We start from the raw sequence: 25,658 nt of genomic DNA, 5'->3' as shown, positions 1-25,658 counted from the left end.
ACACACACACACACACACACACACACACACACACACACACACACACACACACACTCTCTCTCTCTCTCTCTCTCACACACACACACACACGAATGTTTTCATGCAAATTTATACTTGGCATTTAGCTAAAAATACTCAAAGCCTAATTTTGTCCGTTGCCGTCTTCTTCAATTCACCGGCCAACGAATGAAACAAGGCTGGCAGAAACAAAAGACAACAGTGTGTCACTTTCCAACTCTAAAACCTTCCATAAATTCTGTATTTCATCAAATATAGCAGCTTATTCCTTTTTGATGCATCTGCGAGTGTTTTTATTGTCAGAATATTGTGATTGGTTCAGACAATGAATGAAGGGAGGACTTGTATTTTCATAACTACAGAATCTAAAAAGCTTTTGATTTGACTGATATACGATAAATGGGTGCAAACCCACGACTCTTGCGCAGATTAAAAATAATTCTCTTTATTACTGACCTCCCTTCACTTTGCGATCTCTCTTGCTGGGTCTTACTCATGCACTCTGGAGCATGTAAACATTTCTTCCTCCCACAGCCATGCTCAAACCCCTGTATCTTGTTCATCATCATCTTCCTCCTCCTCCTCCTCCTGCTGCGACAGGAGCCGGTAGTCTTCGTTGCCCAGCGGCAGAAAGGCAGTCCTGGGATGAGCCTTGTCTTCCTCAGTGGGGACTCTGTGATGGGAACCCAGCTGCTCAGTGGAGCTGCACTTGGTGTACAACTCACGGTGCATCTCTTGGTGCACCTCCTCGGAGCGAGTGTTACAGGCCTTGGGATTTTTCAATGTGGAATAGATGTAGCCAATAGGCACAGGCAAGCTGGCAAAGATTATCAGCATGACAATCATACCAAGAGCCCAGCCAGGGTACTCAAGAGTCTTCTCAGAGGCCTGAAGAGAGGAGAAGACAAAGCATGTCAGAGAGAGAAACATGGGCAGGCACAATACTGCTCAAGAGTTAACCGTCAAAAACACAGTACAAATAACTTTGTTATGACCATAAAAAAAATTGCACAGTAAGATTAAATTATTCCCTATTATTAGTCTTTTAGCAGCTTTTAGAATATCAATATATATGAATATGAAAACATTTATGCGAAGAAGTAAATCAAAATAATCACAACATCATAACACGTAAATACAATTAATACATATTAAGTTGCTTCAACAGCTTGAAAAAAAAATAATCAGCATTTGTTTTTGCAGTTATTGAGTGCAGTTGGAAGAACAAGTGTACAAATCTTGGTGAGTATGTCACATATATTGTAAACTATAACAGAGGATTTTGTGTATTAAATTGTTTTGTGTAGGACAGAGAGCTGTAGGCTGGTATCTTACCGTGGTTTGATTCCAGGCGGTGTACGTGGGCCTTTTGAAGACCATACGCAACAAACTAGCAGCCAGAAGACCAACCATCGACAGCAAACAAACATATTTCCAAAGATATTTGTACACCACTGGAGGGCGCCATTTGAGCATGACTTCAATGTCATCCAGGAAGCTGCAGTGACAGAGAACATTTACAGATTTTCAAAATAAGGAATAAAAGACAAGAAAACTGAACAGAAATAATTGAACAGTTACAGGTTTCTTACCGATCTGTTCCATAAACCCACGCCACACTAATGGTTTCAAAGATTACAACAATGACTAACGGTAGAGTTGCAGAGTAGTCGTCAAACATAGCCACAAAATAGTTGCCTGAGCGCTGAGTGAACAACAGTCCTATTATGAACCCCAAAGCACAGCTGGACACTAAAAAACAAAAAGGCAGGCAGACAGTGTTAGTTGGACCGTATTACTGCATACAGACAATTGTAGTCTTTAGAGGCAATAGATGTCTGAATTCTTAAAAGAAACAAAATTCTGGCAGGCCTATACATAGACAGACACCAAAATATCCTGCCTGAGGCAGAATTCTGTGTGCATTACCAGTGAGAAGGGTCCGGTGGCGGCCCAAGAAGCTAAAATTGTCCATGAGAGGTGTGAGGATTCCCTGCATGGTCCCAAACATGGTGCTGAGGCCCAGGTTGAGCAGCATTAGGAAAAACAGTGTGGACCAGAAGGGGCTGGCAGGGAAAAGGGCCATCACCTCAGTGAAGGCTATGAATGCCAGGCCTGTCCCTTCAACACCCTGCACGCACACAAAGGGAAGATAGAGGGAATAAGTCATTACCCAATCTTATAAGTTAGTATTTGGACCCCTATTTGTAGCTATAATCCGATAGCATCACACCAGAAGCACTGCTGTAGTAGTCTGCAGTAGGGGGTGAGTGATCTTTTTTCGTAAAAATAAACACTATGAGATAAGATAACCTTTAGTACCCCAGCTTGTTTCTTTAGTTTCTCCTTTCACTCCTCTATCACAGCGTGTTTGCATCTCGCCAAGAGACGGACTAGATACTGTGTCCCATATGTTGTCTTCCTCTTGCCAGCTGGATAATCTACAATACCTCACAGACTTATCAGGGGTCCTCAGTACCACACCTTCTTACTGTTACTATTTAAACGTTCACCTCAGTTTAAATCCCACATTTTTTAATTTGTCGTCGCTAACTATTTTTAGTTAATGCTTTGATTCCTGCTTGTCTAATTGTTTTCTGAGATAGTTTTATCCCCGTTAGAATTTCTCTTGAAGGTTTTTTCTGGTTTTGTGACGCAGAACACGTGTTGATAGCCTACTTATAAAGAAAGATAATTCAAATTTGATCTCAGGTATACCTTATTCATCTCCTCTTCCAGGCTGCAGTCAGTGATGTTAGGACCAATCGTTGAGCTGTAGTGACTGTACCACTCTCTGTATTCAGCTAAAGACACAGAGCTTGGATCTGTCATGTTGATCCAAGGCCAACCAAGGCCAACCAAGTGCTGGTTAGATTCATAGGACGACATCAGGCTTAGAAGACCAAGATTTCTGGAAGAGGTTAGAGTAAAAGGACAAAATATAAGTTAGGCAATATCAGCTGAGAAAAGTCACCGTTACCGTTAATCTTGAATATTTATCATGAATATGCTAAATTACCAGGAAATAATGCACGACATTCTACCTTTGGGACAGATACTGTAGAAATTCATCAATCTTCAAAGGGCAATGCATGAAAGTGTTTGCCTTTAATAGTATTTTCAACCAGCAAGAGGGCATTTTTTTCTGAGCCTTAAGCAAAACAACTACACTTTATTATATAGTTTGGTCTTTGAGAATACTGTACAAACTAAACATTTTGGCTTATTTGTTATTTCAGCAGCATTAGAAATATTGTGGTCGATGGTAATGAGTGCACATTAATAAACATTCATACACAGACACACACACACCCACACATCCGTACTCAGCCATGCAGCGTAGTGCAGTGTTCTTGGAACGGAAACCCAGCACGACGAAAACCACCAGCGAGGCCAGCACAGACGTCATGAAGTTGATGCCGGACACCATAAGCGCGTCCCTGTGGCAGTTGTTGTGGACTGGATTGTAGGAGGAATACGCGATAACAGAGCCATAGCCAAGTCCAAGGGCAAAAAACACTTGTGTAGCAGCCTGGCGCCATACCTGCACATTTCCCCAGATTTCCAGCTAAAAATGATCACAAAACAAAGTCTTATTAAGTTATTTAAAACATTAAATTAAAACACTTTTCATTTGCCATAAATTAGATACAAATTATAATCAACACATGATTATAACCAAACACGAGGTGAAATGTGTGCTTACTTTAGGATAAAACATAAATTTGATTCCTTCCATCGCACCGTCCAACATCAACCCTCTGATGAGGAAAATAAAGAGCACCACATACGGGAAGACTGAGGAAAAGTACATCACCTAAGATTTGGGAAACGAAATGGAAGATGATTTCTGTGCCAGAGCATTTTTAAGGAATGGTTTGACACAGGGAAATATTCTTAATGGCTTTTGACAGAGAGTTAGATGAATAGACTGATACCGCTAGTTAGCAAAGCTTAGCATTAAGGCTGGAGACGGGTACAGCGCTAGCCGGGCTCCGTCTGGAGGAAATAAAATCTGCCTACCAGCAATAAAGCTCACAAATGATTTCACTAATCCTGTCTTTGTGCTCAGATAAGCAAATGGGCTGCTAGCAGTTGCTTATATTTACTGGGCAAATGAGAGTGGTATGCATCTTCTCATTTAACTGTACGCCAGAACCCCCCCACAAACAATATGGCCTTACTCCTTTAACAATTTAACAAAGCATAATGTGTGTAGGTATTGGTTGTTGATATCCCTTGGAGCTGGGTGATAAAGAGAAGAAAGTTTAACTTACCTTTGCAGAAGACTTGATGCCCTTGATCATAGCCAAGGAGACAATTGCCCAGGCCGCCAATAAACAGCCCGTCATGATGGGGTTAAACTCTCCCGATTCGTCGATGGAATTCGTGATGTTAAGAGCTTTCCGAAACCAGAAATATGACGTTGGGGAAGAACCTGCACATTCTTTCACTGTTGATTGAGAACAGACAATATTCTAGACCTTACTGGCATCTACAGTACGTGACACCTAATTTTGATTGACATCTCAGTTATGTCAGTACCTGTGTCGTTGGTGGTTACATCAATTGGACAGTGCTCCCATGGCAGAGGATACTGAAAAGAATTACCCAAGTAGAACAGGCTCCATGCAATAATAACATTGTAGTAAAGAGCCACGTAAAAACAGACCTAGAGGAGAAGAAAGAGTTCATGAATGATTTACTTAATGACATATTAATATTGACATAGCGAGGCCTTTGCGATATTGGTTACAGTATGTGCCGACCTCTTTAGTGTGCAGTCTGAAAAGTTCTTTCAAGGTCAAGAGGAGAACAGCAAACATAAATCCACCTACGATAGGATTCTTTTCTAATTTAATGCACGTGTCACCCAAAAGTGCTAATTAAAGTGTTCACACTTATGTTTAAAGCCTAGCAGTAATGAATTGTGACACTGACGGGGACTAAAAGAGAAATGTGCCTTTTTGGAAAAACAACCAAAAAAACATCGGCGTCCAAGCATACAAGTATACTTCTGTGTGTGCACAGAAAGTTCTTGCCAACTCTGTGTTTGCCACGTTCCGGCTGTAGGGAAAAGTGTTACGCAACAAACTGCCAGCAATACAGCGCACTGCTTCTCTCACATTACAGCATGGCATGATGTCATCAGCGTCCTTTCTTAAGTATACATACAGCGTAGCTGGTAATAAAAAGACAGTTGTTTAACGAGAGGTGATATATGAGGTAGCACTGCTATGGGGTTTTTCATGAGACCAGTGGAGGAAGACATTCATGCCTATGAATCTTTTCATTCTGGGGCTCATATCTAAAATATTGATGATGGCCCGATCTTTGAAACTCTAACATGAAAAAGTCAGGCAGCTACCGAACCACGGCAGCCGAGATACTGTGAGCTTTGAGTAATGACGTTGCAAATGTGTTTGTAAAAATACATCCAATATAATACAGGATAGAGAATATATATAATAGAGATATTATTGCCTCCCCATTTTGGCTTTTATTTGCCCCCACTAACAAATAAACCAAAACATGACTTATCATTCATACATGAACAGTACAATCCTAAACCCAGAACGAAACAATGTTAAGAGAGAAAAAAATCAACGCTCACAATGCAGCTGGAGTAACCGATGCCTGCCAGCTTTGGGGAGATGTGCTTCCATACACCAATGCTGCCTTGGCGAATGCTTTGGCCGGCTGCCAACTCCATGAAAAACAGTGGAACTCCCACAAATATTAAAAGAAAAACATACAGCAGCATGAAGGCCCCTAGAAAGAGGCAAAGAAGATTTTAAAACATGCGTCAAAATAACCATGTGTGTAAAAAAGAATCGTCAGCTACTAGTTTCAAGAGAGGTACTGTGATGAGTCAGTCAAAACTACAGAGCTGAAATGTACATTTTCTTTTCTTTAAAGACACTCACCTCCTCCATTTTGGTGGCAAAGGTATGGGAACCTCCACACATTCCCCAGGCCCACACTGAACCCCACCTGTGCTAACACATACTGGAGCTTAGAGTCCCATGCTGGTCGGTCGGCATCGCATGTCTCAACTCCGTCTGGACCTTGCCCAGTTGTAAGCTGAGTTTCAGACTGAGCCTCACTCAACCAGGCTCCATTCTCGTCGCTGTCCAGAGGAGGTTTCTCCGTCTTGACATGAACAAAGAAGAAGAATGATAAACTTCACTGATGATTCGTTGGTAGAAAGTTATTAGCTTATTGACATGAGACAGTCCAAATAAAAGTAAAAATTTTATTTTATGCCAAGAAAATGAATGAGACCCTTGCAAACAAAAATAATGTAAAGTTCAGCACCCCATGTAACACTGAATGTGTTTGAGTGCCTTTACTATGTCTGCAGATATAGTCCCACTTATCATTCACCAGTCATATAACAACAAATAATATAAGAACATGCTAGATGTACAGTGTTAGGGGGTTATGACTGAGAGTCCAGAGGAACTAGAGCATGTCTCCAACCTTCACCTGCCATTTGAAAACACAATTGTAAGATACATGTGCTGCAACTCATGCGGCACTCCAATTTCATAAATAAGCAAGGATGATATGCTCCATGTTGGGAAAAATGCAGAGACACTATGAGATCCTGTCTGTACACTGTGCAGTTTATAAAACAAATCCTAAACCACAACACTGTCAAGGAAACCAACACAGTTTTTGATTTGAGTTTGTTCTGCCATTTTTTTCCATTGGATTTAGATTCTGTAACCATGAAATTACAGGAAATGATGCAACTAATACAGCATTACTGTTTTACATGTTTAGCCTCACTGATTACTGCTAGCTTTGCCGTATCAGAGATGTGCCATGTTACTGCTAATGCAAACAGAACATTTCTTACTGCTCCGCTTCAAAACCATTCAACTGGCAAAACTCACTTTTATTGTGAAAAAGTAGAAACAATGTATTCGTCACCGCTAACCAAGATCGTTTGTCAAAAATGTGTGTACCCATAGTAATTTTACCAATTCAGACAATTCAAAATTAGATCACTAAAATGTTAAGGATAACAACAGCAATGAAAATGTGTTGTTTGGTAGGACGTAGACTATAGTATGTTTACACTGTCCAACAGTGCATCTTTAGGCAACATATCCAATGAAAAGATTGTTCCATGTGTTGGCTACTGTGGTTTATTATGTGAAAATTATCCAAATAACAAGGTAATTAGATCAAAAAGGCACAGAAAACCCCAATGCCAGGTGTCACTGTTCAACAAGAATAAGAAAACTCTATTCAAGAACATCCGATCACCAGGCTGCACTTGAACTACACACTCTCACCAACTGACTTGGCTCATATGAGTGAGATCGATCCAAAATGGCCTAACATGTGCCAAACTGGCTTTAGAACATGACCACTGCAAGTACCAGCTGGTGAGAATGGAAAATTACAGGAGGTGTATGACCCTGAAAAGTATGTGGCTGGTCAGGACACATGGACAGGCAGATACATCAGGTGATTTCAGAAACGTGCATACACACATACACAGAAACGTGTGGGAGAGTGACACAAAAATGTGTGCACACATAAATAGATAGGAAGGGAAGTGGGAAGAGCAGCAGCCACTAGGCATATCTCTGAGTGAAGGAGAGATAGTCTTCGGTGTCGTAAACTTGGGAGTGGGTGGGAAAATTGAGGGGGAGGTGTGAGGTTTACATTGGTTCACACTGTGGGTGGTGCTGAAGTGCATGGGTGCACCATGTGGTGGATATAGTTGGTAACAAGGCAGGAGGCTTGTTATAAGAAGGCTATGATCATTTTTTGTCAACATTTTGAGAATTAAATTGATCAAAGACCAAAACAGGCTTTTTGTTGTCATAGTGGTGACACGTCTGTCAAACAGCATCCAGCGATACCTCTAGAGATGAAATGATTAGTCGATTGATAGATAGATAAATCAGTAATTGGGAAAATGTATCTGCTACAGTTTTGATAATCAAGGAATCCTACATGTTATTTATTAAGCACATAAACCAACATTTCACTGGTGCCCACTTCTTTGGGTTTTGGACTTTTAATCAGGCATATCAAGAAGTGAACTTGATGATGTAATTTTTAAATATTAAAAGACTTTGTAGATTAATCTATTATACATTAATCGAAGAAAACAATTGCTAGTTGCTGCCCTTGTTCTCTCCAGATTTAACTAACCTTGAATAGTGATCGACTCAGGTCACCTGGATCTGATTCATTACTGCAGTATGTTATGAACTGATAAAGTCTGGCTATCAGATGTGCGAGTAACCTTAGTGGTGTAGCTCTTTCCTTTCAAAGAAAAACGAAATGTCCTTCAAAAGAGACTGAAAAAAAAGAGAACCGACCTAATCACAAAATTTTAAAAGTTGTCATTGAAACAGAAAAACTTTTGCATAAATGCAGATTCAGTTCAACTCTTACTCAGATTTACAAGTTTGGATATTTCAGTGCACCGTCAAACTGGTCCTAAAGCTCCTGACCAACACAGCAAGCCTGTATCAGGTTGTCGTGTACACAGTTATGTTTAAAAGTGAGAGGCCGAGGTATTTTTCGTTTATTTGCACTTATTCGGAAACTGTAGAGTACTCTCTCTAGTTTTTTTAAAAACTTTTAACACATCTTCAAAAACCGTGGAGAAGAAAACACCATGCTGCTTCTTCAGTTCTGTGACTTGCATACAGTCTTTAGGGAAAGAACTACTACATTCTTCTGTTTTGCTATACTTGGCTAACCTTAAATTATCTTATTGCCCCACAGCCCCCTCCCCCCCAGCACACACACACAGAGTGGTTATTCATTTTTGCCTATTGGTCAGCGAGGGTCTATCTCTGGTTGTTTGCTGAGTTGTTATAATTAATAAAGTCTAGGTATTTTACACCACAACTGGTATCCAATAAAACAGAATAAGCATGTTAATATATATTCCAATATGTCCTCATAATGTTAATAATCATTGGTATGTATTATTTACACAAAAAATATTACATTAATTTCTTCAACTTTATTTGGTAAGACGTAATGCAATCTAATAGCCTGCCATGAAAGGTCTGATTTTGTTGAAACCGTGCTACTTGTGTAAATTGTGTATAGGACTGTATTGGATTGCATTACAGCGTACAGAGATTTCTATTTCTATGTTAGCTCACTGGAGTCAAATGTAGCCTCACTCTAGTATGACAGTCAGTGCTATCTAAATTGCATAAGAAGAGTCATACTGGACATGTTTCATGATTCAGAAAATGGAAGAGGATAGTTACACTTACATATAAAACCACAAAAGTGGAAATAAATCATTGTCACACATGTTCAGCAGTGAAACACTTTGTTTTATGTGTTCCCACATTATATGGATGAACGCTTTAAACAGCATGACACACGTGTGTGTTTCTGTCTGCAGACACCCCAACCTTTCGCAAACAGCCAGAATAAAGACCCTTTCACAACTTGGATTTTACATGTCAGCATCATGTTTGGAGAGGAGCCAGGGTCTTTTTTTTTCTGTAAAAGTATCTTTGGTAATCTACTCAGGGCCTTTCAGAGAGACTACTCAGGAACTAGTTAGGCTCAAGATTAAATTAAAAACGGGAATGAAACGAGAGATGTCTGGTCAACATTTAGAATGTTGTCTCAGTATTCAAAATGAGTAGGTCACAACATCTATTGCCGTCCTGACGTGTGCAATCACAATAGGAAAATAATCTTTTGGATTACATACAAAGGACTTGAAGAAGCAAAATACTAACAAGGCATTCGACTATGAAATGCTGGGCACAACTGCACCAAGGAGCTGCAGAATGGGAGCTATATCATCAGCTATAATCCACAAGTACTGAGATGTTCGTCGCAACTAAGTTTATTTAGTCACTTTCTCTACTTGCCCCATCATGGTTTAAGTCTTGAATCTATCCCAGTATGCATTGATCTAAAGGAAAAGTGCCAACACCCTGCACAGGTATACATTAGCAAATACATATACAATACACTTGCCCCAACACACACAAACCATAGTATTGCACAATCTGAGTAGCTGTCAATCATGAAACCACTCACCAATTTCCCTCTCTTCAGTAGTTTATTGCCAATGGATCCCATGATAATCTGTATATGCGAGTCATTAAATTATATTTTGGGTTCAATACTGACTACAGTGCAGTGTGTCAGTTTGTGGACAGTTGCACAACACTGTTGTCACATTTGAGTCAAAATGAAACAATGACTATGAGGTTAAAGTGCTGCCTTTCAGCTCTTAATTGAGGTGGTTTACATCCACATCAGATCAATGTGTAGGATTGTTATCAACGTTGTAGTTAGAGCCACAGAGTGAAGGGACTCAAATAAATGTAAATCAACACAGACTTAAAAAAAAAAAAAAAAAGCTTTGACAGTTGTGTAAGATTTTGAAACATATTTGTGGCAGAATATAGCAGCATGGGCATTTTTGTGAACAAATGTACAGAAGATCAGCTGCATAGCAGAGATTATCTAAAGTGAGCCAACCCGCAGCCTTAAAGCCTATTCATGACTGGTTAAGTAACAGAGGAGTTAGTAACAGTAAATTTACAACGAAAAAAAAAAAAAAGAGAAAGTCAGTAGATAAAAAGACAGAAGCAAACAATAAGAGCACACGGACTTTAAATATTACAGCTCATTCAGTCACGTTAATTAAGCGTAAGTGTCTGGTGGACATACCATGCTGACTGCACGGTCCAAGACAGGAGTGACGTTAGAGTTTCCAGAAGTCCTGGAGTTGGTTTCCCTGCTCGTCACTTTGTCCCTTTTTCACAACGCTACTTTTAAACTCTTCCTTTCTTCGATTTTGCTAATAGTCGGGCTAACAAATATAGTTCGCTAAGGGGAGGACCGTCTCGGGCAGATAGTTTGTTTTGTGGCCACGTTTCTCGTGCTGGAACAAACTTTTGTCGTCGCCAACCCGAGAAGACATGAAGCAGACGTTACTGCAGATGGAGCCAATGGGAGGACTGAGGGGGCTGAACTGCCCTTCCCCAAAACGTTTAACGGAGCTGGACAGCACACTGCTGGATGTTCCTGTGTGTCAGTAGGTTTGACAAATACACCGCTGAACAGAGTTATGTGCACTGACATGTGTTCATACTCACTGCACTGCTTTAGAATGTATTTAAATATGAAAATGTAAAAGCCGACAATTTTGACTGAGGGTATATTCGTGCAATTAGGGTAGAGGCGCTGCCTGCATCTTTAGCAAAAGTCAACACAAGGCTCTGCAAGAGGGCGCAGAACGTAAGTGCGCCTAATTAGCGGTTGATTAACTTCCAATTAGGTCCCAAATAACTCTCATCAGCTCATGCAAATCAGCGCCTTGACTGGACTGATTGTTGGTACAAGAGCAAAGGGAAGAAATATAGGCTACATTTTGAGAGTGAAAAAACATAAACTAAATTTGTGCCACTCAAGTATAGTCTAAAAGACAATAACTGTCCAGAGTGGTCCCATACAGCAGTTTAATGTTGTAGTTAGAGGGAGGGAGGTGTTGGCCACCTGTTGGCTCTCCGGCATAAAAATGTCTACACTCCCTGGTGGACAAAATGTGCCAAAACGACCTTAGGCTACTTGCTCGCACAAATTAAAAAGAATTCAGGAATCCCCAATTGGCATGAATTCAAGTTTATGGTCCCTGTAATATGGGTAGAAGACCAGATTTTTCACAGTCACCATTCAAGTGTATTTAAAGTGACTGAGGAAATCCTAGGGTTAACATGAATCATATTCAGAAAGTCATACTGGCACATTGTTGGACGGAGTTAAACAGAATGAAACTGTAACGTGACTCCTCTGTTGTGTATTGTTTTTCTACACCCCACCAGTTTATCATTGCCCAAAATATCACAATGGCAAGACAAGATCTGAAACATTGGGAGAAAAAGATAGAAAGGCCTGTTGCTGTTTTTTTCTCAATATCAATAACAAGATATCCTGCAATGAGTAATAACAAAACAGTACATAAATCAATGTATACTAGCTGCTAATAGTTCAGTGTCAACAGTGGTACCTACAGTATATTATTTTGTGAATGGCACTGAAGTGAATGTCTTCAGTATGCATTGCAAAACTCAAGGCTTTTTGGAACAACGTGCAGAAAACATGAAGCATGGAGCTGAATCCATTATGCTTGCAGTTGTGTGGCCGCCCCATTATCCTCGACACTTGCTAATTCCATCAACTCTTTGATTTTCAGTTTGACCACCTGTTCATAGCCTCCTGGACCTGAGCAACAGTAAAACACCAGGAGAGCTGCAGGGACAGATGATGTCTGACCTCCAACAACCAGCTGGGGTCACTGTTCACCAACTGCTCGGTTTTCCCGAACGCCATGACCTTACTTCCCTTTCTTGTACCCGAGTATCTGATCTTTTCTTAGCTTAGTTTAGCTTAGTGACTTTAGTCTGCAGTTGATTAAAGTATGATGGAAACTCCATCTTATCTTAAATTCTAACAATTTCCTTTGATTTCACTCAGCCAACGAGAACACTTAAAGAACAGACAATTGCAAGACTATAAAAAAATGTATATGAAATTATTATATTTTATTTTGAATGCGATTGGTAGGTATGTGACTATAAAGGGAAGAAATGTTCAAATCAAATTAGTTAAGCTGACTTAACTAATACCAATCCAAAGGATCAATGCATTCAAATCTTTCATTTATTTTTATTGACACACTTATCTACCCATTTCAACTCTGAGCCTTATTTTGGCCTAGTCTCAAATGAAACTTGATGTCACAGAGTTTTTGGAGGTGGGAAGACTGCATTACATTTCTGGAATGTCATGTGTTGCAGGTCACATTAGCCCCCTTGGCACAAGCCACAGGCGGTTGTTGCTACATGCCTGTCATTAGAAAAGAGAAGCTCACAAAGATACCGAGAGAAAAACGGGAGGGAGGGAGGGAGCGTGTGTGTGTGTGTGTGTGTGTGTGTGTGTCAGAAAATCAGAGGAGAGTGACAGCAACACCAATTATATGCAAAAGGAAAGCCAGACTCGTTTTTCCTGTTTCTTCACATCTCAAGAAGGTGGGACGTCCTTGTGTATCTTAACTCAGTGCTCATACAACTCAGCACGAGGATTGGTCTCTGTGCCCTGGATTTAAACACTCAAACCGCACTAAAAGGTGATGTATCTAGATTCTATGTGTTAACTTTATGCAAACAGAGTGTGCGTTTGTGTGACTGTTTATGTGTGTTTGAGAGACCAGTACACCTGTGCACAGTTTGTGTCAGTAATATGGTGCTCAGAGGAGACTTTTGAAGTAGTTTCACTTTATCTTGATACGTTACAATATTTAATAATTGTTTATTGTGTGAAGGGATTTTTCTGTGTAATGTGGATTTTATGAGAAATTGTTGATGATTGAAATAGTTTATACCATATTTACTGCTTTAACTGTATGTTGGAAGATGAAGGATGACAGAGGAAAGGCTGGAAGATCAGCAAAAGAGATATCAAAACTACAATGTGTTTGCAAAATAAACACTTGTGATGAACTTTTGTACTTTTCAGCTGGCACAGTTTCTTGAGCAAGTTTTGGTGATAGTGTCATCTGCATACCATGCATTTGATGTCAGTGGTTTTTCCTGTCGTGCGCATCAGTCACTCACATGCACGCCAAAGTCCGAGTGTGAATACTCAGCATTCTTACAATCAGCTCGTGGAATGTGGCAATAATGAACTCTCATTCATCATTTTTGACAATCTTCAAACATATATAGACTAGTCAAAATAGAAAAGTTAAAACATTTAAGAAGCAAGATATGATTGACATTAAGTAATAATGTGATAACATATAGTGGGATAATGCATTTCCCAGAACACAGGAAATAAAGTGTTAGAACCATCAGACACAAGGTGAAATATCAGTAAACATTTACGTGAAGTTTATTATAGTATGAGCATTATCCCCTATTGTGTGTATAGGCATGATTTTACTCTGTCTGCATCCACACACAACAGATGTCTGCAGTACCGCCTCCGGTGGCCCCTAGAAAGCATTCAGGGGTCCGAGTCATGTTTATTCCAGGGAAGCAGCTTCCTCCTGGTGGCCTGCCCATTGACACAAATTTTGACAAAGGTAGGCTACAGTATATTAATCTGCCTAATATGTGTGTGTGTGTATATGTGTGAGCATGTGCTGTTGCCACAAAGATGCATTTCCATTCTCTGTGCTCCTGCTTCCTGCTTCTTGCTATTGACATAATACAGCAGGCTTCGTGTTTTTGTACATATGTCAAATTTTGCTTTAATGGATTTGTTCTTCCTCTCCTCAGAGAATGTTGCCATTGGAGAGTCAAATTCTACATCTATACTGAATGCAGAGAGAGAATTGGTACGTACTTGCATAGATCATTTTTTATATGTCTATGCGTGTATACTGACTAAAGGGTTTGCATACAGAGCTTACAAATAATCAATTATAACTTAAAGTCAAAAGAGAGCAGGTAGCAACCTGTGCAAAAAATCTTAAAGAAAGTATGTCCATATCATTTATAAACCACATACTGTATTTATGCAAAATCAAGACAGCAACCTTTGTCTATACACTAGAAGAAATATCACAGCAGTGATAACAAGGTGATATAGATGATCAAAATGAAATATTTGCATTTTTAAATATGTCGAAAATGTAAAAATGACCAGTAATATGAACTGTTAACGTATCAAAACACTTTCTGTAAGTCACTCTGGTAAATGGCTAAGACATACAGTATTTCTTTAGGAGTTTATGAACCACTGCTTTGACGACGTGGAGCGTTTCATGGCACGCTTGCAGCAGACGGCTGAGGCCCAGAGTGTTCTCAAACAAAGGAGAAAAAAGGGAAGCAGAAAGAGCAAGAAGAACAAGGACCAAGATGGTGAGAGTTGTTCTTCCATTCTAACTAACTACTGTAGTCATAGTTTAATTAGTGTGGTCTAAATGAGATAAATACTTTTACTTACTTATACTTTTAATGTTATATTGAAGGTAGGTTTGAAGAAGTGTAGATCAACTGGTGGCAGAGGACAGTTGAAAAGTTGGTGGTGCTTGGCAGGAGATTGATGAATGTGTGGCTTGTGGTAGAGGCAGGAAACTGGAGACAAAGGGTAAATATTGACACACTATTTTAAGCACTGGAAGATGATCAACAGGCAGGGTGCCAAACAAATCTTCAGATAATTGCGAAATCCTTGCCTGCAGCAAGCATGTACAAGAAACATGACAAAGAAGTTATGGGAGCTGGGGCCAAGTCGATCCGGTAGGTTATTAAGAAGCACCACTAAAACAATATATGTATTTTTATTTTCAACAAATTTAAACTTGCTTAATTTACCCGTTTGAAATAGAAATAGAAGATTGTTATTAGTCACCACCACTGGCTTTGTTTTATAGGAGTACTTGCTGGAACATGCAAGAACAAGCACTCCTCACCTTTACTGTTTTTGTTATTCTTTTCTATCGTTCATTTATTTTCCGAAAAGTGTTGACAAATGCTTTTCAACTTGCAAAATGTTCTTGATAATTAAATAACTCAACAAATAATACTGACACCAGCTAATATCAAGTTCAAATCAATGCATGCGCAATAACAACAGTGATCGTGGTGGAGCTATGCGCTTCCTGTTAATCATGAATTAGGCATGTGTATCCTGTTAAGTTGTTGCTGTGATTATGCTCCTCTGTGTGCAGATGATTTGTTGACCCTGAAAGCTTGCCCTCCATCAGAGGAAGAATTTGTGGACCTCTTTCAGAAAATCAAGTACTCCCTCAATCTGCTGGTGAGTAGTCATAATAGAGCGTTGATTAACTCTGGAAATGTACAATTTTGATAAAACGGCTGAAAATGAAAAAGTAAATGATCCAATTTCCTGGTTTACTTAGGACCGTCTCCAGTCATCCATTGCACAGCCGAATGCACCAGAGCTGCTGCATCACATCTTTGCACCTCTTGGACTGGTGAGGCTTTCTAATGTTTCTTTTAGAAGATTATCTCATTCTCTCTGCAATACTGACTCTAGCAACCCTCTCTTTTACAGATGGTGAAAACCATGGGGGGGCCAGCGTTAGGAGCATCGGTGGTCAGTCCTGCTATGACCAGTGGTGCTGTTTCACTGCTCCACGACCATCTGATTGAAGAGGAAAAGGAGCTGTGGACTTCATTAGGGCCCAACTGGACTTCACCCTGGTATGTGTTTATGTGTATGTGTGTGTGTAAATCTTGGTTTGAGAGTGTTGCTCTAACATGATCCTCTTGCCCTCTTTTCAGTTTGCAACTTAATGTGTCTGTACCTCCATACTCACCTGTCTTCCTGGATGGGTGGAAGCCTCAGGCCTATAACTCAACAGGCCAGCTTTTCGAAGATCCCATCGAGTCACAGCACAAACAAGATGCTTTCAGGGAAAGTAGGGAGGCACGAATTCCACAGGACCAAGTTCAACAGACAGTGGAGCATCCTGGTGAAGGCAATGATGAAATGTAAGTCCGTAAGCCTCGGAAAAAGCATTACAGAACAAGGTATAACTATAGCAGAAGTGACGATGCCAACCAATTCCCAAATGTCTGCAATTAACGGTCTATTGCCTCATAAAATCCATCTGGAGGTTATAAAGTCTGAGAATAACGCATGTCAATTTCTCAAATCAGAGATTATGATTACTGACATGTGACTCCTTTTTGTTAATGGGTTCTTTTTTTCTTTACATGTTGCTTATCTTTTAAACGACACTTCTATTTCAGAGAAGGAAGTGGGCTGCCACCAGAGGGTGAAAGACTTTACTGCTGCAGTTATGACTTTGTGGCTAGAAACAGCAGTGAACTCTCTGTGCTACAAGGAGAAACCCTAGAGGTACACATCCATAATTAGAATTAGAGACCCACCTGTAAAAGTAGATGTATTCTTCGAATGTATCACGACACTTGACTGATCTTTCTTTAGGTCATTGATTCATCAACGAGATGGTGGAAGTGTCGAAATCGCTTTGACCAGATAGGATTTGTCTCCTCTAATATCCTGGAGCCTCTGTCTGCTCTGAATAACACTGGGAGAAACAGCCCAGTGGTACGCAGAGAGTCAAAGGTACAAGAACAGACACAACACACACACACATACAGAGTGCTGTTGTTTGTCAGTGCTTCAAATATTGCACACATTGTGGCTTTTTGCCTCATTCAATCTCACAGTTTTTATTCATTCCTACTTTTCCACAACAGAAGGTGCCCATGTCCCCTCCGACGAAGTACTTCTCATATGCTCCATCAAGCCCAGTTGGGACCAGTCCGACAGCCACAAGCCCAATGCGACCACAGAGCATGGTTTTACCATCAATACAGAGAGAAGGCAATGACCGAGGTAACATGCACATACATGTTGAAATCAGCACTGGTAAATCATGTGTACAAACACAAGAGGGACTTGTTAGAATATCAAATTCACAAACACATTGAATCCCAGGAGCTTCTTAAGTGCCATGCTTCCACTGCTGGTTCCCTATAACACATGTCAGATGGCCACTAATATCTCTGACACAAGAGCATTTTGGTTAGTAAATTGTGTCAGCTCTCAACTGATAACTGGCCATAAACAGACTTCTTTCTATTTGGTGTGTCTAAAAATCATCAGAAATTTTGTTGACACCTTCCATACACATTTATCACATTAAACATTAAACATTAAACTCAACCCTGGAGGTTGAGCACTGATCTTGAATTGGAGAAATGTAACACTTTGATAGCAAATTAAGTTTTGTCTGTAATATATTTGCATTCCTGTTAGTGAAGGATGAGCTTCTTCAGCGGTTATCTGGGAAAAGCAACTCAGTCCGTCCGCTTGTGGTCCCCCGCACAGCCAACACTACTCCCCTGAACTACCACTCACCGTCTGCCGAAGTGGAGGCCTGGCTAACCACCAAGGGCTTCAGTCAACAGTGAGTGCACTCTGTTAGAGGAAACTCCAGCTCAGACAAAAACCTGATTCAGAACAAGGCTAGTTTGTAGAACTTATTAGTTCATTTATAGCCACATCTTGTTCTCAATCAGGAAAATCAAGTGATTATCACATTCAAAATGTCTAAGACCAGTTGTGTGCCTAAAATAATCAATATATGCATTTTCTTTCACTAATGATATTAGCTTAGCTTTACTAAATTGAATGAGGGGTGCTTATTGGACACGTGGGTGCTGTGGACTTGAAGAACAATGAGGGAAATTAAATCAAAGAAATCTAAACAGTCTGTTGCATTATACATGCAACACGAGCAGCTGATTTTATTTAGTGCACAACAGCGCCGCCAACTGTCCCTGCCATGTTTATGTATTGCAACTTAAAGTTACTATGAGGAACTTATAACTGGCGCTATTGTGCACTAAATAAAATCAACTGCTTGTGTTGCATGTATAACTGATTTAAGAGAAGATACGTTTATATCTTCATTAGATTATTCTAATTTACACAACTGGATTATTCTATCTGACAAAGGTACTCATATCCAGGTTATAGGTGAATGTTTGACAATGAAAGCGCTTTTAAGCTGAACAGACAGATACTGATTCTGTTGCTTCTTCCTCCTCTTTCAGGACAGTTCAGAGACTGGGCATTTTAAGTGGAGCACAGCTTTTTTCCCTGAAAAAGGAGGAGCTACGCACGGCATCACCAGAGGAAGGTGCAAGAGTCTACAGCCAATTAATGGTGCAGAAGGCCCTTCTCGAGGTTTGTCCTGTGGTTTTTGTGTGTGTTTGTTTATGTGTTTACTGTTGATGTGTGTGTTTGTGAGGTTATGCGTGGGTTGTTTGCTTAGCCTTGAATTATGCAAGACTACATTGACTAAAGATTATTAACCTTTCAATTTTCAAAACCACAAAATGCACATTAGTTCCTAAAGAGCTCATAGCTAGTTGCAGAGGGTACATTTTACAGTTGCTAATTACTAGATACACTCTAAACAATTTCACCGTAAAATAACGGTGACTTACTGGCAGCAGGGACGCCAGTAATTTACTGATTTTTTACGATGAAGCTACCGTAATTTACTTTTACAGTATCTTACCGTATACTGGATTATGGTATGTGATAGTATGATAATTGGGTTTTACGGTGATTTTACATTATATGCCACAATGTTACCGTTTATTTACAAAGGGTAATACAACCCAATACTTTTGCATTTAATTTCCAACAAATAAAATAATCACAATAGACATTCAATACATAATTGTTGCAGTTTAATACATGTTCTCAAGACACATAATAAAGGGACATTTGTATTACATCACAAAATTCACAATGTACTGCATGTTTAGAAGAAAAATCATAAAATCTTTAATGACCGGCTTAACTGATCTCATGAGGATAACCTCAGACTAGTAGCGCAGGCTCACCGGCTCAGATCTGTTCTGTGTCTGTGAGGTCACCAGTGTGCCTGCATGCTGTTAATAAACTCACAACATCACAGCAACTTCTGAACTGGACTTGAATGATTTCTTCAACACATACCACTCCAGGTATCGATACCTCCTGCTGAACAACAGCAGCATACCACTCTAGGTATCGGTCCCTAATCCTGAACAACAGTACCATACCACTCTGGGTATCGGTACCTAACCCTGAACAACAGTACCATACCACTCTTGGAATAGGTACCTATGAACAACAGTAGCACACCACTCTTGGGATAGGTACCTACCTCTGAACAACAGTAGCATACCACTCTTGGGATAGGTACCTCTGAACAACAGTAGCATACCACTCTTGGGATAGGTACCTACCTCTGAACAACAGTAGCACACCACTCTTGGGATAGGTACCTACCTCTGAACAACAGTAGCACACCACTCTTGGGACAGGTATATACCTCTGAACAACAGTAGCTTACCATCGGCCACTTTTCGATCGGAGCGTCACTGCCTCAGACACTGAATCAAAATAGCATTAAGAGTGAAACGCTGAATTGCATGAACTCACACATGAATGAAAACATTAAAAGAGGACTTGAATGCAGCGACTGGCAGGTATCCTCAATCTCTGATGATGAGTGACTGTAAAACAAACTAAATAAAAACACAATGTTCTGAACTTCTGGAAAGTTCTATGATATCCAGGATGAACAAACTTAAAAGAGGCTTTGGGTGTGCAACTGTGAGTTTGCATATGCCTCACACATATTAACATGCAAGTCTACAAAAAGCTAATACAACAATACCATACAGTTTAAATCAACAGACTATGTGATGAGCTGATCACGTTAGGTGAAGAAATGAAGCTAAGACAATGGACCACAATGGACTAATGTTCAACACTAAAATGAGTTTGATCTGGTGTTAATGTTGCTCCTGTGATAACACACACGTAACGTTAGCGTTACCTCAACTGTTCATCGTCTTGAACACACGTCGGTGATTTCTGGTCCGCTCTCCCTTATGGTAATCGTCCCGTTTGCGGTCCTACAGTTGGTTCAATAAGAGCACAAGTAAACACAAGTTAGGTTACTAACATTACATCTTAACACTGTAATTGGTGATTAACTTTATTTATGTTAACTTAACTTGCTATGCTGTTAGCTAGCTAACCTTTCTAAGGCTACTTGAGCTCGAGCTAACTAACGTCACAGAGCTAACGTTAGCTCCACCAATATTAGCAACCTAATGTAATGAAACAGACCAAGTGAAACATTATCTGAGATGTTAACAGTTCAATAATCATGAAGACAAAACAATAATGGAGACTATGAATTTCGGGTGATAAGCTTAACGCTACCTTGGCTCCTCGGTTGATCTCCACGTGGAATATACTCAGAAGGATGAACTGAAGCTGTTGTGTCCAAAGTCACATTCAGGAGCAGTCTGTCACTATTGTCACTCAAAAATGACTTTTAGGCAATGAGCAGTTTGACTAATAAAGAATATTCTATCGTTTTTACAGACACATTAACCTACAATAGACAGTACGATGTAGATGGATTGTGATTCACTGACCTTGTATAGAGAAGCGTATTCAGGTAGTGTCAGATTTTAAATATTTAGGAATTTTTATTGATTCTAATCTCTCTTTTAAAAAACAGGTAAAACATGTGACAAATGTCTTAAAAATTTTATCTCATGAATTTCAGATATATAAGACACTGTCTAACCATGCAAGCTGCAAAATTGTATTTTAATGCAATGATTATCCCCCATCTGACCTACTGCTTAACCAGCTGGGCACAAGCCAGCAGCACAACATTAAAATCCATTCATATTCTCCATAAACAAGCCCTAAAAACACTTGATAAAAAACCCAAAAGTCACCATCACTGCAATGTTCTCACCAAACACCATATCCTGAGTTGGGAGAACATCATTAAATTCACTGATGTGTGTCTGGTTTTTTTAATTTTACATGGTATGGCCCCTCCTCCACTTAGTGATTTTATTAAACAAAGCACTCAAAGCAGCAGACTCACTAGATCTGCTTCAAGAGGTGATTGTGTCATTCCACATAGGTCAAGCTCGTTTAGTAAATCTACATTCTCTGTGAAGGCAGCTCACTCGTGGAATGCTCTGCCACCACACGTACGCACACAAAACACATACAAAACATTCAAGCATAACTTCAAGAAATGGCTTGTTGCCAATCAGGTGTGCAAGCATTGATGTGCTGTCTGTCCTGCCTGCTTGTTTCACCTATATGTGCATTTGTCTTGTTCAGTGTTGCTATTTTCCATTTTTTTTATGTGTATGTTATGTGCTTCAGTGTTATATGTGCTTGTCCTGTAGGTGGGTCTGTTCTGCGTGACGCATGCTGAAACCTGTTATGTCTGCTCTACTTTAATGTCGTACACTTTTCTTTTGCTGTGTATTGGTTTTGTCTATACGTTGCTGTCTGTTTCTCTATGAATTTTAATTCCGTTCCAATTTGAGATTTTGTTATTTTAGGCTGCCTTGAAACATCTGGCCGGGGACACCAGATGGAAATTAGCCTCTCTGGCTAACTCTGGCTCACTTACAGTGCAACTGTTGATTAGTGTGCATTGTCCCTGAAAAATAAATTAAAAAATTAAAAAATAAATTTCCACCACTTCACAGAAAATACTGTATCATGCTGATAAATTACAGTAGTCTCATGCTATTGTTAATTGACGGCATTAACTGTTAATTTATGGCATTGACTGTTAATTTACATGCGAGGGATGAACATTTAACTGTATGTTACAGTTATTATGAACTACAGTAAGATACCGTTTTAAATCCATGTAAATTTACAGCAATTCATTACAGTGTAGCTTTCTTGTTCTTGGTCTGATACTAAAGGAATTTCATAAATTAATATTAATATCAATATTTCTTTGTTAAACACATTTTATCTTGTATCCTACTCAGGATGTGCGCAAAGCTACCGAACTAGAGATAGCGATGGAGAAGCAAAAGCTGAAGATTGGCCTGAAATCAGAGAATGATTTAGTGTGACGGAGCTCTCGAACATTCACTAATACAAATCAATGGAGATAACTGTCATGTTGCATATACAGCTGGATGCACAGAGTGATCTTGCAGATGCATTTCCATATTTAATCATACATACTGTTATATCTATGTGCTACAGATTCTTCAACATAAGCAAGCTGCTAGAAGTAACGCTCCCTCACTAATACTACTATTTTGGATTTCTACATCTCGCCAGAGGTTTACTATTCGTACCATTCGGTAACATTATACTTTTTACAATTTCATTGTTTCTATCATCCTTTGTTTAGGCAATTCAATAAACCGTATAACATTCTGATGATTAGATTTCTATTTTAACAACAATGGACAAACTACTTTTTTGAGCTACAAGAAAAGTGAATTTGGTGAAAGATGTTTGACTCAGTAGAGACAGATGTTTGATTGTTTCTGTGTTTTTATTGCTTGCTATCTATCTGAGTTAAGACAGTCTTCCTTGTTGCAGACAGATGTGGTTTTAGACCAAATACACATTCAACTGATACATGAAGAATACACAAATTCAGTTTGACTCTTCTGTTTTTCATTGTGACTTCAGCTGTGGAGAATATCATGACATAATGTACAATGCTGACAATTTATTGGCTTGAATAAAATTTCAATTGTGTGGATTTTTGTACCATATCAATGGGTTTACTGCTACCCTTCTTTCCATATTCTGTTATATGATCAAAACATAGTTTAAAATATATACATATATTTGAAGAACCCCAGATATGTATTTGTATAAGTGATATTGGGTGCAGCAGACTGAGGACATTCTTTCAGCTGTATGAAGAATTAAAAAAGTGACACACTAAAGGTGTCAACATGAAATCTAAATCATTCATTGTTCATTAATAGAAGGTGTAAATCATCATTATATTACTTGAGTACATTTTTTTAACTGACAGGAAAAAGCACATTTTACAAATAACAATGACCAGAGGTTCAATGTTCTAGTGTAAACATTGATTATTTGATTTTGGGTAGACTATGAACTATTTCCATTTCAGACAATTCCTGACAAAGATTTGTACTTGCAACTGTTCTCTCTTTTTTAATTTCTTTCTTCTTTCAAACAGAGGTAGGAAGATTACTTTACAATTTCAATTACATAAATGCACTTGATTTACATACAATTGACACAAAGTTAGAACAATTACATACATATTTCAACAGTTTGCTAAAAATGTTTTTAGTGTGCTTAATATTTCCAAAACAACTCTACACACAATTTGTAAAACAACATAAAAGCATAGATTTTACTTACTATTTATTATTACTTCACAAAAATCTTACTTTTGTTGTTTGCTTTGTTGCTTGATAGTACTTAAATCTGATATCTTTAAAAAAAAATCATATTGATCGTTAATGTTAGACCTATACATGTGCATATATATGTTAGCTGTAAATCAGGTCACAATTCATGCATCTGTCATTCAGGTTAAATTAAGTTAATCCACTATGGCTCCACACTGCACCTCAATGTTTTCCATATATTAATAAAATACATCTATTCGATTACTACACACATCTCATCCTGACACCAAAGGCCAAACACCTCCTGCTGTCCGTGTTCAATGAAGGATGTCACAGCTATGCATTGTGTGTAGTTGCCGATATATATTGATTTATAAAAATAAAAAAAATACTCGGTCACATTTGTTTAAACATAAATCTTTGTGACTCTAATTGCAGTTATTGAGGTAAATTATTTGATAGGAACACTTAAAATGACTTATCGTTTTTCAATTACCGTCACAAGAGACAGACCTTTGAGCAGCAGGAGATGAGGTAGTATTACTGATTCTCACTGCGTCCGGGTCTTAGTCATAGATTGTATGTCTTAGCGTCTTCACACCTCACAGGTCATGGTCTGGTCACAGCAGTCCCAGTTCAGGACCTCCTTTCTCTGAAACCACAGCTGGATCTCCCTCTGTGCCCCCTCCGGTGAATCACTGGCATGAACCACATTCCTTTAAATGACCAACACACATCCTCATATTACCTCCAACACAGAAAAATCACATGCGATATCAAGAAGGTGGCGGTGTCATGAGGTTGTTTTTTAACCCTGAAACTTACTTTACACAAAATTAGATCAAATGACCTCCTGTTACCTGCTGACATGAAAGCTGAAATCTCCTCTGACTGTGCCTGCCTGGGCCTCCGCTGGGTTAGTATGCCCCACCATTGTACGTGTCGTCTGGACTACCTTGTGCCCTTCCCACACCTAAATGAAAATAAAATAACTCACATAAGCACACACAAAAACAGGATATTCAAGATTGTAGCAGATTTACTACACAGATATTCTGTGTATTTTGATTTATATGATATTCTACCATTCATTTTTGAAAACACACCTTTCATGTCTGTCAACCTAATGAAAACGTTGATTTTTATTTTTTTATTTTTTATTTTTTTAAATACAGGAGTATCCCAGAAGTATAGAGACGCCCTCACCATAACAACAACAGGCCCTGAGGTCATGTAATCCATCAGCCTGGGGTAGAAGGGCTTAGTCCTCAGTTCATAGTAGTGCTGAGACAGGAGATCATCAGACACCTTCCAAACAGAGACAGCTATAGAAATTAAACAGAGAACACACCACAGTAACAACACCAAACACATTCATTTCAGACTTCTTTACCTGCAACATTTTCAGTCCAACCAGCTTGAAGCCCCGCTGCTCAAACCGCTGTATTATTTGTCCTACAAGACGACGTTGAACTCCATCTGGCTTTACAGCAATAAGAGTGCGCTCCCTTAAGTCTGGAATAGCTGGTGGGACAGACACCAGACGGAGAAACAAAGTGAAAACACTATATAGGCATTCAAAAATACTTAAAACACTCAAATGCAGCACCACATTTTTGAAATATATATATAAGTATTATTGCATTAATGTGTAAGCACAGCTGATAATTTCATCTACTTTATATGCTGTTGGGTAGCTTAATCTTGAACAATAACAGTTTTTAGTTGATTTTTATTTTGTATCAACAATCTGAATTTTCAAAGTAACTAACCAAAACAGACAAATAAATATAGTGGCCTAAAAAGTACAAGTCTACAAGGAAGAGGACAAATATTTACTCAAAGTCTCCAACATGCAGGACGTCCAACACACACACACACACACACACACACACACACACACACACACACACA

General features: G+C 39.2%; 3 protein-coding genes across 5 annotated transcripts in view; 1 reads left to right on the top strand and 2 right to left on the bottom strand.

Moving 5' to 3' along the window:
• Positions 1-21: 21 nt before the first annotated feature.
• On the bottom strand, positions 22-11,173 carry slc6a16a (solute carrier family 6 member 16a). 3 transcript variants are annotated; one of them, XR_004213256.1, is made up of 13 exons: positions 10,711-11,173; positions 5,946-6,171; positions 5,633-5,790; positions 4,564-4,690; positions 4,296-4,471; positions 3,725-3,835; positions 3,345-3,586; positions 2,737-2,929; positions 1,948-2,149; positions 1,611-1,770; positions 1,354-1,516; positions 475-906; positions 22-197 (listed from the first exon to the last, which is right to left on the bottom strand). XR_004213256.1 is itself a non-coding variant. In XM_031862409.1 (12 exons), the coding sequence occupies exons 1-12, from the start codon at positions 10,711-10,713 to the stop codon at positions 559-561; spliced, it is 2,109 nt and encodes a 702-aa protein (XP_031718269.1). In that variant the 5' UTR covers positions 10,714-11,173; the 3' UTR covers positions 22-558. The 3 variants fall into 3 exon arrangements, 2 of the variants coding, with proteins under 2 accessions (XP_031718269.1, XP_031718270.1); XM_031862409.1 differs by having other exon boundaries at positions 22-906; XM_031862410.1 differs by lacking the exon at positions 3,725-3,835 and having other exon boundaries at positions 22-906.
• A 1,934-nt stretch (positions 11,174-13,107) lies between these two features.
• eps8l1a (EPS8 signaling adaptor L1a) lies at positions 13,108-23,207 on the top strand. The gene is made up of 14 exons (XM_031862085.1): positions 13,108-13,168; positions 14,008-14,125; positions 14,322-14,380; positions 14,771-14,906; positions 15,719-15,807; positions 15,911-15,985; positions 16,066-16,214; positions 16,296-16,505; positions 16,767-16,875; positions 16,966-17,106; positions 17,241-17,379; positions 17,803-17,953; positions 18,603-18,735; positions 22,380-23,207. Exons 2-14 carry the CDS (start codon positions 14,008-14,010, stop codon positions 22,464-22,466), a joined length of 1,596 nt encoding a protein of 531 aa, XP_031717945.1. The 5' UTR covers positions 13,108-13,168; the 3' UTR covers positions 22,467-23,207.
• Positions 22,888-25,658, bottom strand: part of nme4 (NME/NM23 nucleoside diphosphate kinase 4) — a 4,862-nt gene continuing 2,091 nt past the window's right edge. The window contains exons 2-5 of the mRNA XM_031862086.1: positions 25,138-25,268; positions 24,951-25,052; positions 24,605-24,717; positions 22,888-24,460 (exon numbers count right to left, since the gene is read on the bottom strand). Of these exons, the coding sequence (XP_031717946.1) occupies positions 24,340-24,460; positions 24,605-24,717; positions 24,951-25,052; positions 25,138-25,268 (467 nt within the window). The 3' untranslated portion in view covers positions 22,888-24,339. The remainder of the gene's footprint in view (positions 24,461-24,604; positions 24,718-24,950; positions 25,053-25,137; positions 25,269-25,658) is intronic.

The sequence above is a fragment of the Anarrhichthys ocellatus genome, unplaced genomic scaffold (genome assembly GCF_004355925.1).
Source record: "Anarrhichthys ocellatus isolate YVR2014 unplaced genomic scaffold, GSC_Weel_1.0 scaffold26, whole genome shotgun sequence".
Taxonomy (NCBI): Eukaryota; Metazoa; Chordata; class Actinopteri; order Perciformes; family Anarhichadidae; genus Anarrhichthys; species Anarrhichthys ocellatus.
This window is presented reverse-complemented; position numbering and strand designations above follow the sequence as displayed.

What these genes read in the sequence shown, in the direction of transcription:
- eps8l1a (XM_031862085.1), top strand. Translation starts at nt 14,008, where the DNA reads ATGTCTGCAGTACCGCCTCCGGTGGCCCCTAGAAAGCATTCAGGGGTC. An exon ending in TGACACAAATTTTGACAAAG is followed by an intron (nt 14,126 to 14,321) that starts GTAGGCTACAGT and finishes TCCTCTCCTCAG; the next exon opens with AGAATGTTGCCATTGGAGAG. An exon ending in TGCAGAAGGCCCTTCTCGAG is followed by an intron (nt 18,736 to 22,379) that starts GTTTGTCCTGTG and finishes TATCCTACTCAG; the next exon opens with GATGTGCGCAAAGCTACCGA.
- slc6a16a (XM_031862409.1), bottom strand. An exon ending in TTGCCACCAAAATGGAGGAG is followed by an intron (nt 5,791 to 5,945) that starts GTGAGTGTCTTT and finishes GCCTCTTTCTAG; the next exon opens with GGGCCTTCATGCTGCTGTAT. An exon ending in TGTAACCACCAACGACACAG is followed by an intron (nt 4,472 to 4,563) that starts GTACTGACATAA and finishes CTCAATCAACAG; the next exon opens with TGAAAGAATGTGCAGGTTCT.